This window comes from Taudactylus pleione, unplaced genomic scaffold (genome assembly GCF_031769625.1).
Source record: "Taudactylus pleione unplaced genomic scaffold, aTauple2 ptg000206l, whole genome shotgun sequence".
NCBI classification, from domain to species: domain Eukaryota; kingdom Metazoa; phylum Chordata; class Amphibia; order Anura; family Myobatrachidae; genus Taudactylus; species Taudactylus pleione.
Window position 1 is genome coordinate 10,708,288 of NW_028284608.1, and position 19,655 is coordinate 10,727,942.

General features: G+C 47.1%; 1 protein-coding gene across 3 annotated transcripts in view; it reads left to right on the forward strand.

Annotated features, from left to right (window-relative positions):
• The window catches only part of PLCB1 (phospholipase C beta 1), an 808,463-nt gene that overhangs the window by 549,398 nt on the left and 239,410 nt on the right, over positions 1 to 19,655 (forward strand). For all 3 annotated transcript variants that reach the window (XM_088478043.1, XM_088478041.1, XM_088478042.1), the window contains exons 11-12: positions 3,981 to 4,138; positions 18,473 to 18,555. In XM_088478043.1, coding sequence (XP_088334169.1) covers positions 3,981 to 4,138; positions 18,473 to 18,555 — 241 coding nt within the window. The remainder of the gene's footprint in view (positions 1 to 3,980; positions 4,139 to 18,472; positions 18,556 to 19,655) is intronic.

The window sequence follows — 19,655 nt, forward strand, 5'->3', positions numbered from 1 at the left end:
GATGCGGCAATAGCAGGTCAACCAAAGCTCTATGCAGCTTGTGAGAAAACGCCCTCCCTATTGGGATTACTCGACTCGCAGAATTAAGGAGGCCCAATAAGGATTGCCTTTGACGCAGCATAACCTTGCTACCTGCCAAAGCCAGCAGATTTGCATCCTGAAGCCGCCATACTTGTCCTGAGGCAACCGGCAACAGCACTCTGACATGTCAATTTCGATACCCAAGTACACCAGCTTAATGGAGGGGCCTTCAGGGTTTTATTGTGCGCGATAGGGACACCAAATTCCGTGAAGAGGGCTGTTAGTAAAAATAGGAGACTGGAGCAACGTTCGGAAACCTGGTGGTCTGACGCAAATGAAATCGTCCAGGTAATGATCTAACCCCAATTCCCCAGAGCCCGTAGGTGCAAGATACCGAACAACTCATAGTGAGACACTTATCCAGGCAATACCCGCCAAACAAAAACCCATGTACTGTACCTGAAGAAATCAGGATTCAAAGGCAAGAGATGGAAGGCGGACTCAATATCCACTTTGGCCAACTGAGAATCCACCCCATATGCCGGCACTAAATCCAGCGCCGATTTGGAAGATTTATAGCGCATGTGGCAAAGATCCACCGAGATAGCATTGTTAACCCAATCACCCATAGGGTAAGATAAGTGTTGTATCAAACAGTAGCTAACGGTTGTCTTCTTGGGCACCACTCCCACCGTGCCAGGCCGGGAATAGGAGGCTCATCAGAAGGCCCAACGATGGGAAATGGGAGACAAAGATTGCGCCTCTGGGTCGGTAAGCACCGGCTGGGCGATCTCCATCCAAACCTCCACGTCTTTACAACCCAAGGCCCTGATTCAGAGCTGGACGCTCTGACAGAGTGCTCGCTCTGAATCAGGGCGTCTTTTTTTTTTTTTATGGCGCGGCCTCCTGGTCAAGACCATTGCGACCATCGGGCTTGCGACGAGACCCTTGTGGTAGGGTCTCGTTGCCGCAAGCCCCAGAGAGATTTCGGCTCTAACAGAGCCGAAATCTCTCCCACTGACATCACTCGTGATGTCAGTGGGGCCGCCTCCAAACGGAGGCGTTCACATGGGACCCAGTTGTAAGCGCTCAGCGCTTGCGACCGGGTCTGAATCTGGCCCCAAGTCCATAACTAAAACCCGATCCTGCTTCTTATGGAATTCTTCATAATACTGACGCGATGCTGCAACCCGCGACGACTTAAAGAGCCCGTGGATTAAATGGAGGTACCGAATAACGTTAAGACTTTCGGCCAGCCTAGAATTTAGGTAGCAGGGCTTCCACCCCAATGCCCCATTTCGCCTTCGCTGCCGCAAACAACTTCTTCGCGGTAAGAGTAAACATGTCGACATAGCGAACTTTCTTAGTGCGCTACCGAACTGTATAGTGCAACCCCTGGGTAACTCCTATATTAGCACAGTGCACCACGAAGGACAGACTAGTCCCTCCCTCCACACAAGGGCTACTCCCTGACAACTTGCTAGAGTCACTGAAACGTTGCGAAATGGCCCGCTGTCACTATACACTAGTATCACAGATATCTCCTCCTTACCTTTCTCTGGCGGAATGGCCCGCTGTCCCCATACACTAGTATCACAGGTATCTCCTCACCTTTCTCTGGCGGAATGGCCCGCTATCCCCATACACTAGTATCACAGATATCTCCTACTTACCTTTTGCGGAATGACCCTCTGTCCCCATACACTAGTATCACAGCTATATCCTACTTACCTTCCTCTGGTGGAATGGCCTGCTTTCCCCATACTAGTGTACAATGTTTTTGGAGCTTGAATGCGGGAGCATTTGCCATCTTCAGATGGTTAGTGCTAACGCTTGGGGCTCGCAACCCTGCTCTTTTCAAACGGGAAGGGCGCCGAGAGGGGGGGGAGCGGGTACAAATTACCAAGGCCCAGGCTTGCTGGAGGGGCCTGGCGGTGGCCCGGGTCCGGCACCGCCCCCCCTCCCTTCTACTTCACAGCAGCCCAGCACACGCTGTAACTGGAACAGACTTCTATGCCTATGGGGGGAGCAATCATGCTGATCGCGCCCCCTATTGGCTGTGAGCCCCCATAAGCTGCGAGGTAAAGTCCGACTGCGGGGACTTGCACGCGGGGTCTCGGGGACTCTCGCGCGATGAATCCCCGCTGATTGAATAGCTCTGGTGCGGCAATTAGCCGCGGTATGTCCCAAAGTGTACAAAGATTTTGTTTTTTAGTTTTGGTGGTTATCAGCTGTTTTTTTTTTAATTTGCAGAAATTCAGGATAGTGTACTCCAGGGCCGTAGCTAGAGTAGTGCGGCCGGTGCCATCGCACAGGGCACCGCAGGTCAGGGGGCGCTGTTTGGGCCTGTCAAATTTCTGTTTATTATCATTCTTACTTGTAGCTTCCTCTTATTTCATCCCCAGCATCTCCTGGCCTCCCCTATCTCTTCCCTGGCCCTTCCCCATGAGGCCATGGCACTTTTTTGGGTGCATTATGTCCCTTTGAAAAATGAGGGGGGCGCCAATGCTCTTTCTGGCACAGGGAACCAAAAAGTCTAGTTACGGCTCTGGTGTACTCTGCAGTATATTATACCCTCTGAGAGCAACACAGCGTATAGAATTTCAAATACAAACTTCTCCTCTCTGGTCAATTTATAATCTGTTTCTCTGAGCAAGGCTGTAGCAGCTGTTTTAACTCCCATATAATCAATGGAAAACTAGCGTTCTATACTTCTGAGATGAAACAAAATGTAAAAGCAAGCACATAATAGAAGTTTGGTATTTCATGTGATATTGTTGAGATTTTCATGTTAAAATCTCCTTTATATATGTCAAACAAAAACTGCCACATTACATCCTTCCTATGTAGTATAATATAATATGTATAACGTCCTGAATAACAGTAGATAGCAAGTCACAAAAAGTTATTTTAAGAAATGTTGTTTCTACTATAATTGTGTCATCATTCACCTGTTTATGTATCTGCTGAGATGTGTGTGTGTGTCTGTGTGTGTGTGTGTGTGTGTGTGTGTGTGTGTGTGTGTGTGTGTGTGTGTGTGTGTGTGTGTGTGTGTGTGTCACCATGAAAAACCTTGAATCAATCTTTTTTGTGTAGACCATTTGATTGTCACCCTTTTAACCCTGTCGACCTGTTAACCCTGTCGACCTACAGTAAGTCACTTTCGACCTTATTTCCCTGTCGACCTTCTGGAGTCGACCCATTGACTGTCAACCTTTTTATTGTAAATCTATCAATCCACACTTGGGGGCAGGGGCCGAAATACAGGAAGTGGAAAACAATTGCCTCCAAATGCCAGCCCTGAAGGGGGCACTGACCTCATCCATTGGTCATGGTTCTGCTTTATGCTCCTCAGAGCAGAAATAAGCAGGGGGCATGTGCCGCAGTTCTTTCCGGTCCCCCACCCTGGAGTCCGGTCTCTAGGGATGGCCATCGACCATCGATGATTTATAATCATCGATGCTTTATGACTGATGTCAAATGCTTTTGTCATTGAAGGGGGGGAACCAGATGGTTTCCCTCCATCGATGCATAAGCATAACCACATTTTTTTATTACAAGGTGCCGGGACACAGAGCATAGCAACGCCCCAATACCCAACCCCTCCCTCCCCCCCACCGACCCCGGCACCCACAAAGCTCCGCCTCCATCGATGGCTACTTGCTATTTTGCCATCGATGGTAACCACACCGATGGCCCTCCCTAGACAGATCTCCAGCAAGATACTTATGGAGAGGAGAAATTATGAATTCATCTGGTAACTAAGTAGAACTCCATGCGAGTTCAAAACCTAATTACCTCCAAATAATTTTATGTGTTGATCATTAGACCCCTGAAAACGCTTCTTTTCTTTTTCTCTATCGAACCAAATCTTTTTTACACTTAATTAACTTAATTAACGTAATTTATTATGCTTTTTGATCTATGCTTATCCTTCCATTCTCTTCTCTTTGTCATAGCGGGGCAGCTGGCTGGTAACTCCTCCGTAGAAATGTATCGTCAAGTGCTTCTGGCTGGCTGCCGCTGTGTGGAACTGGACTGTTGGAAGGGACGAACCGCAGAGGAAGAACCAGTGATTACACATGGGTTCACTATGACCACTGAAATCTCCTTTAAGGTACAAGACTGTTGGATTTGATTGTTTTGTCATTTCACCCATAGGATTAATTATTACATATATACGTTTTTCTACTTCAGGGTCCATAGGGTATCCACAGGATACCTTGGGGGGTATAGGTGTGACGTCAGTCGCTGGGCACCATAGAGTTAAGCTTTTCAGCCTCCCAGGATGCACTAGGGTCCCCCTCCTATACCCCGCCCCGAGCTAAGGCATCCCAGTTTAGTTTGGTGCCCGGCCAGAGTCGGGTGCACCTGTCGGAGTGGGGGCTAGAAGAGCCCCTGAAGCTGTGGCTGCACATCTGGTTGTACAGCATGGACAGTCAGTCCTGATGCATGCCAGGGGAGCGCGCCTTCCCTGTCTCACAGCCGGCGCCTCCCCCGCTGCACACAGCCCTCTCTGCACGCTGCCGACTGGTCCTGTGGCAGCGGTCCTCCCCCAGGCCAGCCTCCTCTCTGCTCCTCGGCGGCCATCTTCTCCAGAACGCATGGTGAACGCTGCTAGAAGCGCTGGACGGAAGCATCGTGGTCTGGGTCCCCCCGCATACCTCTCCTCCGCTGTGGTCAGGTCTGTGTATGCAGCGCTGTGTCCTACCAGGCCCTGTGTCTGCGTAGTTGAGTGATCAGCGCTGTTAGTGCAGGAATTGATTTTCTTTGCATTGTATGTGACTGTGCTAGCGCTGCTGCCTGTAACTTTTCTCTAAACTGTCAGCTTTAGTACTGTCCCTGTTCTTTCTGCTAAGCCCTTGCGGTGCGGTGCTGCAGGGTGGTCTCTCGCCTATTTAAGTTATAATTGGTGAGAGAGGTCACATACGTGGTGCCATCATGTCCGAAAGTGATTTTCCCCTCCGGCTACAGTGTACTATGTGTAAAGTACCGTTAGCGGAGGGGGAGGGTAGCGCGGAGGGCCTTTGCCGGCAGTGTTTGTCCATGGCGCGGCCTCTTACGGTTACAGCACCGGTACAGGAGCCGCCCTGGGCTTGTTTCGCTCAGGCGCTTACAGCCTTAGTGGGCCAGTTAGCTCCGCAGCCCGCGTTTACGCCGATGGGTTTATCCCAGCAGTCAGTGGTGTCGTCTCCCATGCAGGGTTTCCCACGACAATTGGTGGTACCCCACAGTCTCCCTATTTCCCCGCTCCCGGTTTCTCAGGAGCCAGCATGGGTTAACTCCCTGACGAGTTCTGTACAGCACTTGTCGGATGTGTTGCAAGGGGAGTCTGTGATGCGGCCGCATAAACGGCCGGTGGCGTCTCTGTCGGCTCCTTATGAGGATGACGAGGGGACGTCTGATGATGGGGAGATTCTGGATCCTTACGATCAGGAACCTCTCCATACTAAGGATGCTGATGCTAAGTCCAAAGTATATATTCCTGGACTTATTCGGGCGGTCCGCACAGCCTTGGTGATTGAGGACGAAGTTCCCCCAGCGGCTAAATCTAAGTATGTCTTTTTCAAAGATGTGAAGGGCGATGCCACAGTCTTTCCTCTTTCGGGTCAGTTGGTGGACCATTTAGAGGAGGCGTGGAAACAGCCTGGCAAAGGATACCAGCCGCAGAGACGCCTGGCGGTGGCTTATCCGTTCGCGGATAATTATTTTGCAAAGTGGGAATCCCCTCCACAGGTGGATTCTCACGTGACCCGTCTTGTCCGTAGTGCCACATTGCCGATGCCATCTATGTCCTCCCTTAAGGATGCTACGGACCGCAAGGTGGAGATCTGCCTGAAGTCCGCTTATTCCCTTGCGGGGGGAGCAGTGCGGCCGGCTATGGCCATTTGCTGGGTTGCCAGAGCGATGGAGCGCTGGGCGGATTCATTAGAGGCTTCTTTTGATTCCGACTGTCCGGCCGAACAGGTGGAGTTGATTGGTAATCTCCGTGATTCGGCCACTTATATCAACGAGGCGGCCCTAGACATTAGTACTCTGGTGTCTAGAATTTCTTCAGCAGCGGTGGCTGCTCGTTGCACCTTGTGGCTGCGATCCTGGAAGGCGGATGCAGATTCCAAAAAGGGTCTGGAGGCGTTGCCGTTTACCGGAGAAGTTCTCTTCGGTCCGGATCTGGATAAGATTGTGGCCACGCTGGCGGCAGCCAACTCGGCTTGTCTCCCGTCGGCCGCTGCTCCTTCTGGTTCTGGAACATCGTCCTTTCGGTCATCTAGGGCCCAGGGCAGGCCCAAACCACAGTCGTTTCCTCGACAGGCTGGCCCTAAGACATCGGCCAAGCCCCGGAAGCAGGCATGGAGTACCAGACGTCCGGCCCCCAAGCCAGATGACAAGCCTGCGGCCTGACGGTCCGGGTCTACCTTTGGGGGATCCCAGGGTGGGAGGCCGCCTGCTGCAGTTCGCCCAGTGTTGGTCAGCCACTATGACAGACACTTGGGTTCTGGAGGTGGTTTCCCACGGATACGCCCTCTCCTTCCGGCACAGATCCCTGGCTTGATTCTTCACCACGGGTCTACCATCAGACCGGAACAAGGCTACGGAGCTGCGGAAGGTATTGCACACTATGCTCCAGGCTGGAGTTATAGTGCCTGTTCCATTCTCCCAGAGGGGCCAGGGTTTCTATTCAAATCTATTTTTGGTACAGAAACCCAATGGGTCGTATCATCCGATTCTCAACCTCAAAGCACTCAACAAGTCTTTGCGGGTTCCAAAGTTTCGGATGGAGACCCTACGGTCCATCATTCTGGCGCTGGAACCTGGGGACTACATGGTGTCATTGGACATACAGGACACTTACCTGCATGTCCCTATTCTTTTGCACCATCAACAGTTCCTCAGGTTTGCAATCCGCAGCGACCACTTCCAGTTTCGGGCGTTACCTTTCGGCCTGGCGACAGCACCACGTGTTTTCACCAAGGTGATGGCGGTCATGGCGGCTTCTCTGCGGCTGCAGGGAGTCCGCATGTTGCCGTACTTGGACGACCTGTTATTGGTGGCAGGATCTCCAGAGCTCCTGTTACACCACTTGGACCTGACCATTGCACTGCTGCAACGGCACGGCTGGCTAATCAACTGGCAGAAGTCCACTCTAATCCCGTCTCGGAGGATTCTGCATCTTGGAGCCTTATTGGACTCGGGACAGCAAAGGATCTTCGTGACGGAGGACAAGATCTCTGCTTTACAGTCAAGGGTGCGCAGTTGTCTGCACAGCCGCCGGGTGTCCCTCCACTCGGCGATGAGGTTACTGGGCTCCATGGTGTCGGTGTTCGACATGGTGGAATACGCCCAGTTTCACTCCAGACCTCTGCAGCACCTGATCCTGTCCAAGTGGAACGGGCTGCCTCAGTCTCTGAAGTCCCAGACGATTGTGATCACCCCGGAGGTTCGCCTGTCCCTTGCGTGGTGGTTACAGATGACCCACCTCAACAAGGGACGTCCGTTCTGGGTTCCAAATTGGGTCCTGTTGACAACGGACGCCAGTCTTCGGGGCTGGGGAGCAGTTTCGGGTCCACACTTTTTCCAGGGCAGGTGGACGCCGACAGAAGCGGAGCTTCCAATAAATATCTTGGAACTCCGTGCGGTCTTCAGTGCTCTCCAGCAGGCACATCGGTTTCTCCAGGGTCACCCAGTGCAGGTCCAGTCAGACAACGCTACCACCGTGGCCTACATAAACAGGCAAGGAGGAACTCTCAGTCGGGCGGCTCTCGTAGAGGTCTCTCGGATCCTGGTTTGGGCGGAGCGCAATCTTCCGGCCATATCAGCGGTCTTCATCCCGGGAGTACTAAATTGGGAGGAGGACTTTCTAAGTCACCAGGACGTTCATCCGGGGGAATGGTCCCTGCACCCGGACGTTTTTCAAATGCTGGTGGACAGGTGGGGTCTTCCAGAGATCGACCTCATGGCGTCCCGGCACAACAACAAGATGCCGGTGTACGGGTCTCGCACAAGAGACAAAGGGGCGTCTCTGGTGGATGCTCTGTCCGTCCGGTGGACGTTCCGGTTCGCATACCTGTTCCCTCCGGTCTCCCTTCTTCCACGGGTAATCCGGAAATTCAAACAGGAAGGAGGGACGCTCCTGTTGATAGCTCCCGCGTGGCCCAGACGGCACTGGTTCTCAGACCTTCAGGGTCTGTCCGTGGACAGTCCTCTGCGGTTGCCGCTACGACCGGACCTTCTGTCTCAGGGTCCTTGTCTTCACCCGGACCTGACTCGGCTGTCTTTGACGGCGTGGCTGTTGAGACGGCCATGCTGAGGTCCCGGGGGTTTTCCAGCTCTGTGGTGCGTACCATGTTGCGAGCTCGGAAACCGTCTTCCGCGAGGATATACCATCACATGTGGCATACGTTCTTCCAGTGGTGTCGACCGAGAGGATTGCTACAATCCCCGGATGTGCGCACCTTTATGCAAGGTGTTCTCCGCATTCAGCCGCCCTTTGTTCCACCTGTGGCGCCTTGGGATTTGGCTGTGGTCCTGAGGGCTCTCCAAGGACCGCCATTTGAACCACTGGGCTCAGTGGATCTTAAATGGCTAACAGCTAAGACTGTTTTCCTTTTGGCCATTGCTTCGGCCAGACGTGTTTCTGAGTTAGGGGCTCTTTCTTGTAGAACCCCTTTCTTGGTTTTTCATGGGAACAGGGCAGTGCTCCGCACTCGGCCCGAGTTTCTTCCCAAAGTTGTTTCCCAGTTTCATGTTAACGAGGAAATCGTTGTTCCGGCCTTTAACTCACCGAGTCTTTCCGTGGGTGAGGCCTCTTTGGATGTTGTGCGGACCTTAAGGACTTATGTTGACCGCACTTCTTCGTTTAGGAAGTCGGACGATTTGTTTGTCCTCTATGGCTTCCGTAAAAAGGGTTGGCCTGCTTCAAAGCAAACTTTGGCAGCCTGGATCCGTATGGCTATTTCTGAAGCTTATCTTCATGAAGGCCTACCGGTTCCTCCTTCTCTGAAGGCTCATTCCACTAGGTCTGTGGGTCCTTCGTGGGCAGCTCGACGTGGTGCCTCGGCAGTTCAGATCTGCAAGGCTGCTACGTGGTCCTCTGTCCATACCTTCGTGAGGTATTACAGGTTTGACACCTTCGCCTCTCAGGATGCTTCCTTCGGGCGGCGGATTCTCCTTTCTGCACAGGAGCGTCCCCACCCTTAAAGGATACTGCTTTGGGACATCCCCAAGGTATCCTGTGGATACCCTATGGACCCTGAAGTAGAAAATATGAGATATGGTAAGAACTTACCCTTGTTATCTCTATTTCTACGAAGTCCATAGGGTTCCACAGGACTCCCGCCCTGTCGCACCTGTGCTGCAGATGGGCTTTGCTCTGGTCACCGGTTTTCCGTCTCCCTCTGGTGAGAATGTGATTCTTGTATGTGTCCAGAACTTTTTTCTCTCTCTTCCTTCTCCTCCTCCGGCCTATGGCTTGATAACTAACTGAGGTGCCTTGGCTCGGGGGCGGGGTATAGGAGGGGGACCCTAGTGCATCCTGGGAGGCTGAAAAGCTTAACTCTATGGTGCCCAGCGACTGACGTCACACCTATACCCCCCAAAGTATCCTGTGGAACCCTATGGACTTCGTAGAAATAGAGATAACAAGGGTAAGTTCTTACCATATCTCATATTTTTCCGCATGACGTATCATACAGAGCTAGTTCCTCTCTCCCAATGATGTTTTCATACAGTATGTGGTTTAAATTAACCATATATGTTCAAGAAAATCTATTGCTTTTGCGTTTTTCTTTTGAATTAATTTATTGCAATTTTACCTATAGGGTGCAAAATCTGTGTGCAATCTGTCCAACGAGTTCACTTTTGGATTGTGCATTCTGGTGCCTGAGATTTTGTACTGTACTTTTAAATTCACATTTGACAGAATTTATAATCTATCACCAGACAGCTTGAGCCTGCATAAACGTTGAATTTGAATTTGGCCATAGATAGCACCTCCATTCTGATTAGATATTTAGGTGGAATTCAGTTTAGCAAGTGTGGATTTAATTTTGGATTTGCTAATCGAGCTCAGACTTTTTGATATACTTGGATTCTATCTTAGAGATATCTTAAGGTGCGTACACACTGGGCGACTAAAGTGGACGACTGAACGATAACGATATCGTTATCGTTCAGTTGTCCACTTTATCGTCCATTTTTATCATCAAAACGATGAACGATAACGACGACGCGCGTTCCCGTGGGTCGTTCGTCATTATCGTTCATCGAGTAAACATGCAGACCAATCTGCATGTTGGGGAATGGGGGAGAGAGCCCGGCGCTGAACGATATCGTTAATGATATCGTTCATCGGGTGTGCTCAATGTCATGAACGACATTAAGCACACCCTGCCGGGGACACACTAGACGATATCGCTCAGGGAGCATATCGTCTAGTGTGTACGCTCCTTAAGAGACCTATGCATATATTGGCATCCTTATTTTGCTGGACAGTCATGTACCTATACCAGGGATGGGGAACCTCAGGACGGGGGCCGTATAAGGCCCACAGAATCATTTGGTCTGGCCTTCAAAGCTTTTTTCTGCTAGCCTCATCTGGCTAGCAGGGTGCCTAGAATGCCACCCTGCAGCCAGATTCTATGCAGCAGTGCCGCCTGGAGCATCCTTAGGACGCTTCAGACGGTCACACCGCTGCCCTTACAGCACCCCTGAGCTGTAATCACCAGCGATTGTGGCCCCGCCCCCATGTGATGTCACATGGAGGGGCGTGACCTGCACCAGGCCCGCTAATAATGTTATATATATCAAAATGGCACTCAGCAGAAAAAAAGGTTCCCCACCCCTGACCTAAAGAGTTAATGTATGTTAATTCTGTTATCATTGATTTTATGACTTTACATATTAGAGTGTTTAATTTAGTCAGAAGACCCTGCTAACTCTTCCATTATTTACACGTACGGTCCTTCTAGTGTTTTTTTTTTAGGGTTCATTTGCCCCACTGTAAAGCTGCAGGCATGGTGCCAATATATAAGTATATTGGCACCTGAGTTTTTGCATTTTTTTTTTCTAGTATATCAAGAGTTTGGGGGGGAGTATATTTACTAAAGTGCTAGTTATTAGAAGTGGAGATGTTGCCCATAGCAACCAATCAGATTCCTGCCCATATCTTCTAGAAGGTGCTAGATAAATGTTAAGTAGATTGGTTGCTATAGACAACATCTCCACTTCTAAAAACTAGCACTTTAGTAAATATACCCCTGGGTGCTTACGGTTAATTTATTCTATGTGATGTGGTTGGGGCAATGCTAAGAACTCTTACGGGCAACTTCTGCCAATAATACATGCTAAATGTCTAGAAGGGTCAATATTACGTAGAAGAGTACTGAAACATGTGTTCATCTCATTCTCCATATGCTGTATCGGCGGAATAGACCAATTCGTCGGGTTGCATTTACTTATTGTATTTCAATGTCATCTTGATATTTATCAAGAAGTTAATTTCCCAGCTTGCCGTGAGTGCTGCACTAATATACATGAGCATATGGAGTAGGGTGCACAATTACGGGCATATTTACTCACATCATACTGTATGTAGGACATATGTTTTCTTTGTTTTACAATATGAATTTCTGCACTGTGTATATGCACCGAAAGTGCTCAATGCACACGTCCATCCATATACAGGTTTTGTTGCATCTTACACCTGCGACTCCTTCTGACCGAAGAGGCAGGACGATGTAAGAAGGGCAGGTACCCCTAGTACAGTGAGCGCATGTTTAAGTAACCTGGACACATAGGCTTATACAGTACACCTGTCAGGATGCTAATATACTATAGGGCTGGAGGGCTGAGCCAGCCCCTTCTGATTGGCTGATTGTAGATTGACCTCTCCGCCTGATAGTACTTAACTCATTAGTGTTTCTGCGACTTTTATATGACGTCAGGGTCGTCTGTTTGCATTAATTAACAGATATTTCCATTTGGTCCGAGGCAGAAATTAAGATTCCTATGTGATTTTTAAAGAGGATAATAACAGATGTTTGTCATTTTTTATTTCATTTTGTATGTGTGCTTGTATTTAATTATATTATATAAAGTAAATGTGACTTTAGTATTTATTAATAACACAGTCGAGACCATATTCCCTCTTGCATATGACATATCATTACATGAGTCTGTTGTGCACAGATAAGGTACAGTAATGCAACTCGCTTTCACTACTAACATTGTCCAGCCACATCTCATTGCTTCCTAATGTAAACCTGGCGCATATACTAATGTTAGACGGTGAGATACTTCCGACCAAACATATGTATGTAGTGTGAATGCGTTTTTTCACGTGCGTGGCTCTTCCTACTAATGTCCGTGCGCCAATGCATCCAACACTAAAGGAGGCCCTTTAACTTTAAATAGACATTGAGGGGAGATATATCAAACTTTCTAAATAGTGGAGAGTTGGAGAAGTAGAGAAGTTGCCTATAGCAACCAATTAGCTTCTGTCTATCATTTTATCGAATGTACTTGTTAAATGCAATCTAGAAGCTGATTGGTTGTTACAGACCACTTGTCCACTCCTTAGAAGGTTTAATAGGTGTCCCGTATTGGCTCTAATAAATGCCATTATGGGCGGGATGTACTAACCTTGCGAAGTACATCCCGCCATGCTTCACATTCCTACTGATTGCATATGTACTAATAAATGTGATCAGTAGCGCAAAGGACAGCCCCGGGAGTCCATCTGCCCATGCGCAGAGTGACGCGGCAGCCGTGGGGCATGCTGGGAGGGATCCCTCATAGCAGTGTGATGCGCTAGAAGCCCATAGGCTTCTATAGGGTAACTCCAGCAAAAGCTGGCATTACCCTACGCATCGGTGACCCGGCGGCCAGCTGATGATACATACGAAAAATGCGGGAAAACCGGCGAAACGGGGTTTTCAGTACATCACTATGGAATACATGCAGTTGAAACTGTACCTAACAAAATATCTTTGGAAATTGTATTCAGAAGTTGATAAATATGTTAATGATCTCAATCAGGGGGTAATAAGGGCTAAATCTAAAATGAGCAATCTAGCCTGTAAAATGGATGGAATGGTTTGTGAAATGAGCCTTAAGGTGCGTACACACACGTAGCAATTTTAAAGAACGATTGAACGATAACGATATCGTTACGATTATCGTTCAAATCACTCATTTAAAAGGACCCCCACCAACTTACGCGTCCTCGTAGGGACGATAGCGATATTGTCAATCGGCCGTGCATGCCGGTCAACTTGCTCGATATTGAGTAAGTCACTATAGGGACTCGCGATCTCGTTAATCGTGGGTCGATATAGTCGCCAGTAAGTATGTGGTGTGCTGGGTGATTGATAACAATCACCTAGCACACCAGGGAGGGTGCATGCCGATCAGCCAGCGATATCGTATCGCTGGCTGATCGCTACGTGTGTACGCACCTTTACTTTATGCAAAATGAATACACAATGCGACAATTGGTTAGAGGTATAGATGTTACTCTAATTGAAAGATGGTTTCTTCCTTTGGTGCCATCATGCCAAAGAAACCTATTCTTAAATCCAATCCACCAGCAACAGGTTTTCAGAAAATTAAATTAAGTTTCAAATGTTCAATATTAGTAGCACTAAGTGGCGGCTTGTTGTGTCGCCTTTCATTGAAATGGCATGAAGCTGAAAATTTCCATTTCAGCGGAAAAGCAGACGGCAGAATATTGCCTGAAACCATGGAGAACACTTCAATGGCTAATATGAAACAATATATTCAGAATTTCAAAAATCATTATATCATCTCGCTTTTATGTTCAGACATAATTAAAACCTGAAGGAACCACAAAAAAAAGATTCAACAATTTGTCACGCACAGTTCCATTTGAGATACTTATTAAACGGCGTCCAAGACCGAGAGGAATCGGCACTGTGGTGTCACTTATTGTGAATTATTGTGTGAACTCTTGTGTACTCTGCACAGGGTCTGTGGGATTCATGCACCGCTTGTTTACATGTGATTTTTATTACCCGTGTTTTTTTTTTAGTATTAGATTATTGTTGAAGCTTTTGTAAGCTTTGGGAAGCCTCTTAATTATAAAAGAGTAAAATAATCAGGGTTCGGATTTACTCGGTTCTTATCGCCTCTTTACCGCAAGTTCGGATTAGTTCGGATTTATTTTATTGGCTATCCAAAACACATGATAGCCGATAGCCAATAAAATGCCATTTTGAAATCCGAGTAAATCCGAACCCGCTCATCTCTAAAAATAATTCATTTGAATTTCTTGCTAAGAGAATATGTCCGTAGATGTGTTTTTTTTTTTTTGTCATTTGCATTTGTCTGTAGTGCGTGCTGCACACCCAGTTATTTAACATATAGGCCTGGATTCAAAAGCCGCGGAACGGGACCTGGCGGCTTTGCTGGTTAGCTCCCACTAACTGACTTCTGCTTGCAGCCTGTGTAGGTGCGTGCAGAACTGAGTAATAGGGTGGTAAATGCGTAAATGCATCACAGACTTATGTCTAATTGAATCTGACCCATAGGATAAATGTTCATGGAGAGTTTGGCAGACCCATGGTCTTTTATAACATAGAGATCTGTAACCTTTATTACATAAATCACACTGAGGGTTAATGACCTGCCAGATAGGACTTTTTATTATTTCCTATGTCCATGGACCATTTTCTGTTATGTTAAGAGATCTGTGCGCTATCCACAGTGCTTTATTCCGCAAGACAGGTGGGAAACCTTTTTTCTGCAGAGGGCCATTTTGATATATATATAACATTATTTGTGGGACTCGGTGCAGGCCACGCCCCTCCGCGTGGCATCACACGGGGGCGGGGTCTCAATTGCCGGTGATTACAGCAATGCCCGGAGCATCCTGAGTGGTATGACCATCTGAAGCGTCCTAAGGACGCTCCAGGCAGCACTGCTGCATAGATTCTGCCATTCTAGATACCCTGCTCGCCAGATGAGGCTAGCAGAAAAAGCTCAGAGGGCAAGACCAAATGATTCCAAGGGCATTATACGGTCCCCGGGCCTGAGGTTCCCCATCCTGCTGTAAGACCTTCTGTTCATCTCACCAGTAACAGAGAACAGAGTCTATGCAGTCATCTCTTCATTGCAGCATACAGCCTGCCCTCCCAACCCCATTCCCTCCCAACTTCTCCGCTCCCTCTTACCCAAACCATGCCCACCTCTTGCTCATCTCTTCAACCTCCACCTCTGTCTCTGGTCACTGACATTTTTCCATCCTCCTTTAAACATATGCTCATCTCGCAAATGCTAAAGAGAGCATCTCTTGACCCAACCTCTCTCTACCTATTTCTTTGTTCTCCTTTACTTCCAAGCTACTTCAGTATTGCACCTTTTTATTGCAGCTTCCTGTACACCCATCTATACTACTCACAGTAGCCTTACGGCTCTCCTGATCTTCACACTGAGCCAAACTTGTTATTCTTGTCTCATCTGTAGCATTGTACCATTAGACTGTAATCTTTCTCATAAGCAGGGCCCTCTCTACACTTTGGACCTCATTCAGAGCTGCTTGCAAAAAGCGAGCACTTGCTCTGAATGAGGGCGGACGCTTTTTTTTTTAAAAGCCGTCCTCCTGGCCGCTTGCTAAGCTGTGGGTGACCACCCACAGCTTTTGTGAGCGGCCTGGTGATGGTCGTGATGGTCGCGACCATCGGGCTTGCGTCGAGACCCTTGTGGTAGGGTCTCGTCTGCCGCAAGCCCCATGTTTGCATTGTATGTCCCTTTTATTTGCATGCCCTCTTTTCCACACAGTCTGTCAATGTGGAGCACTATGGCAACTTACATATCAATGACAGTAGTATTAATAACTAATAATAATCTTCTATCCACTTTTTGTTCACTATCCATTAAACACAACAGAGTAGGTCGGTCTTAATATGTTCATAAGTACCTGTGTGATAAATGTATACAACCTGATTGGGCATCATCAGTCTAGACCAGTGGTTCTCAAACTCGGTCCTCAGGACCCCACACAGTTCACGTTTTGAAGGTCACCCAGCATGTGCACAGGTGTAATCATTATTCACTGACACATTTGAAAAGGTTCACAGGTGGAGCTAATTATTTCACTTGATTCAGTGTGGAGACACGGAAAACATGCACTGTTTGGGGTCCTGAGGACCGAGTTTGAGAACCTGTGGTCTAGACTCACACAAAAGTCCAGTCAGCAAGAGATGCTTAGGGGTATATTTACTAAAGGTCGATTTTAATCGATTTAAAATCGATCAACATCGATTTTTTTGTTTGTTTCTGTGGCTAAATCACACATTTACTAATACTTAAAAAACTAATTCAAAAGGTGACTGTAAGTAAATGTGTGATATAGCCCCAGAAACACAACATTGATTTTGATAGATTTTAAATCGCTTAAAATTGTCCGTAAAATTAGTAAATATACCTTTTACAGTACAAACGGTTACCATGGACAATTTCTTCAAAACTGTGTCCAGGTTCCTCTATATAAGGGCATGCCAACATCCTCCTAGGTGCACAGGGTCTTTTACAGATCATACTTAAGTTGTGTACACACTGGGACGACATATCGTATCCGCGGTTCACATCTGAACTATGTAATGAACACTCGTTCCGTCCTTCACTAACATGCATGCACATCAAACCTGAAGACATCGCGTGCGTCTACGGGGCGCACATATCGTACATACACACTGCACGATTTGTCATTTGGCCAAACCAAAATGACACCGCTCCAGTGTGTACCCGCCTTTAGTGTAGCGTGATTAGGATATTTCACAGAGAATGAAACTGTGTCCATATTGTATGTGTATTGTATTCCACAAAAACATATACACACTATTATACACACTATTATAATCACACCAATACAATGTTCCTAAAAACGTGTTCTGAAACCATCAAGAACAAAATCCATATTGGAGAATGAGATTGGCGGTAGCTTGTATCTGGACTCACTTGACACAAATGGATATGAGCTCTCATATAAATGCCTTCAGTATTTATCTTTGTTCCTCCTCACAGATAGGATTTCAGAACATCATTGTGATCCTCTTCTTGCTACTGTATAGCTGCAATACTGTTTGCTAAGTACATATGTGTTTCAACAACCACATATTTCCAATTAGTCACACTTAAGCTACCAACGCGTTTTGACCAGGAGTCATTTCTCAAGGTTGCCTTGGAAACAGTATAATCTTCTGTGAAATATTAAAATGATCATACCTAAGGTCCTTGTGGACTAGGATGATGTTGGGGCGTTCTTACAAACAGGAACATGGTCACAAACTTTTGAATGTCAATGCGGAACGTAAATTTGTTTATTTACTGTTCACCTTGGAGTAGATAAACAAAATGACTGCATGGGAATGGAGTGGGCTAAACCTGGTAGGCTGGGGGCGGACCTGTGTGGGGCATCATGTGATGATAGATGTCCTATGGGGATTGAGGGGTCTATTTACTAAACAGTGTTAGGAGACAGAGCGAAAAGTGATAAGAAAGTGATAAGGTGCCAGCCAATCAGCTCCCAACTGTCATCTCACAGGCTGTGTTTGAAATATGACAGTTGGAAGCTGATTGGCTGGCACCTTATCACTTTCTTAGCACTTTTCACTCTGTCTCCTAACACAGCTTAGTAAATAGACCCCTTAGGGTAGTAAGTTTAGTGGTGTTATTAGGTTTGTTTGGAGGCTGGGTCAGCCTCTTTTGTTCCTGTCTTCCCACCCTCCCTCCCTAATTTTCTTGGTGTTTGGTGCTTTCTACGTTGGTTATTTTAGGCGGGAAAGAACGGCAGGTTACCGGTTAGTGCTGTGGATCTGGGTTTACTTTTTGTTGCGCTCACATTCGTTGACTGTTTATGTCTGTTTGACCACCCTGTCAGGGGGCAGCATCATCACCTTACCGAGTGGGTAGTCAAGGTAGAAGGCTTGAGTCGATGTTTTGTGGTTTGAGTGTTTATAGTGTTGGGTATTGGCTGTTGTTAGCCGTTCTTTCTTTGCCACCATACTTAAATTAATTTAATTGATTTTAGTAACTATTCGGTTAATTACATTTTATTTATTTACATAAAATAGCTAACATTTTCTGCCACATACACGTCTCCGTGTCTTTATTTTACCAAGGTATATGTTATTGTTATCCCTGATTCACACACAGGTCTTGGCAGAACTATTTGTTTTGGAGTGCTTGAAAAGTTTCTCGAATTTGTCTTTTCCTGTAAGTCCTCTGTTTCCTAAAGTTTTTCAATGAATAAACTAAAATCTAAATTTTATATTGTCTCTGGTCGTAGTGCCTTATGTATTTATATAAAGTAGGTGTAGCCAGATTAATTTAATTTCTTCTATTATACATTTGTTTTTTTATAATAGATAAAATAGGCTCAAATTACCTCTTGTGCTTTCATGTGAAATGGTCTAATTGTGTCTTTCCATTTTAGGAAGTTATAGAAGCTATTGCCGAATGTGCATTTAAGACCTCACCGTACCCAATTCTTCTCTCTTTCGAAAATCACGTGGACTCGTAAGTAGAAAAGTTATTTTTCGGTTCTTATACTATTGTGTGAACTACATATAGTACTTAGAGAGCAAAATGTTATGGTTTTGCGTAACCTATATGTTTAAGTCTTATTTTATGATCTTTCATATCTTGTTTTCCTATGCCACCAAGGTACTAGCCACATAACCACAAATAGGGGCCTTCCACATGTTGTAGTCCATTGATAATGCCTCCCACTTAATTATTTTTTTCAATAATCATTTAGTGTTGTGTCTGACGCACAGGTGAATTTGCAAAACCAGCCATGAGCCTGTAGAGGTTGCAAACCAAACTGACATACTGTACACAAGTGAGAACTAGTCAGATGCAGTGCAATGTAGTCAACCAGCTAGATCACGCTGTCAGGACCAAGGGTAATACAACCGTGCAGCCACCATGGGTACAAGGCCAAGGCGGAGGTTCCTCTGCCCATTCCGTGCCCCAGTCTTACTGCCAACCCTTCCAGAAGTGCCAATGAGAACTAGGCGTGTGAAGGGGGTTTTCTGCCCAACTAAACTGCCCTAAAATGTCCTGGTACAGTACAGCATTTTGTGGTATTCTCCCATAACTGTTATTGTCTGCGTCACATTTTTACTAGGCGTACTGGATCTGTCTAATTTTGTGCCCTTCTCTGTGGCCAATTCAACTACAGATCTGGTTATTTGGTATCTGACAATCTCGTCACACACAGGGCCTGATTCAGAGTCGGACGCTCTGACCAGAGCGCTCGCTCTGAATCAGGGCCGGCCTACCTAAAATTGGTGCGGCCTCCTGGCCGCTCGCATAGCTGTGGGTGACCACCCACAGCTTATGCGAGCGTCCATGATGATGTTCGAGATGGTCAAGACCATCGCGACCATCGGGCTTGCGACGAGACCCTGCGGTAGGGTAATTTCCACACTCCCCATACAAACTTAACGCATCTGTAGGCAGTGCTGCGCATGCGCTGGTTTTACAGATGTAACAGCGCATGCGCAGCACTGTTTCCAGACGCGATAAGGTAGTGTAGGCAGGGAAAAGTATCTATTTCCCGAAAAGCTGTCATCGCAAAAATGACAGCTTTTCGGAATAGATACTTATGGAGA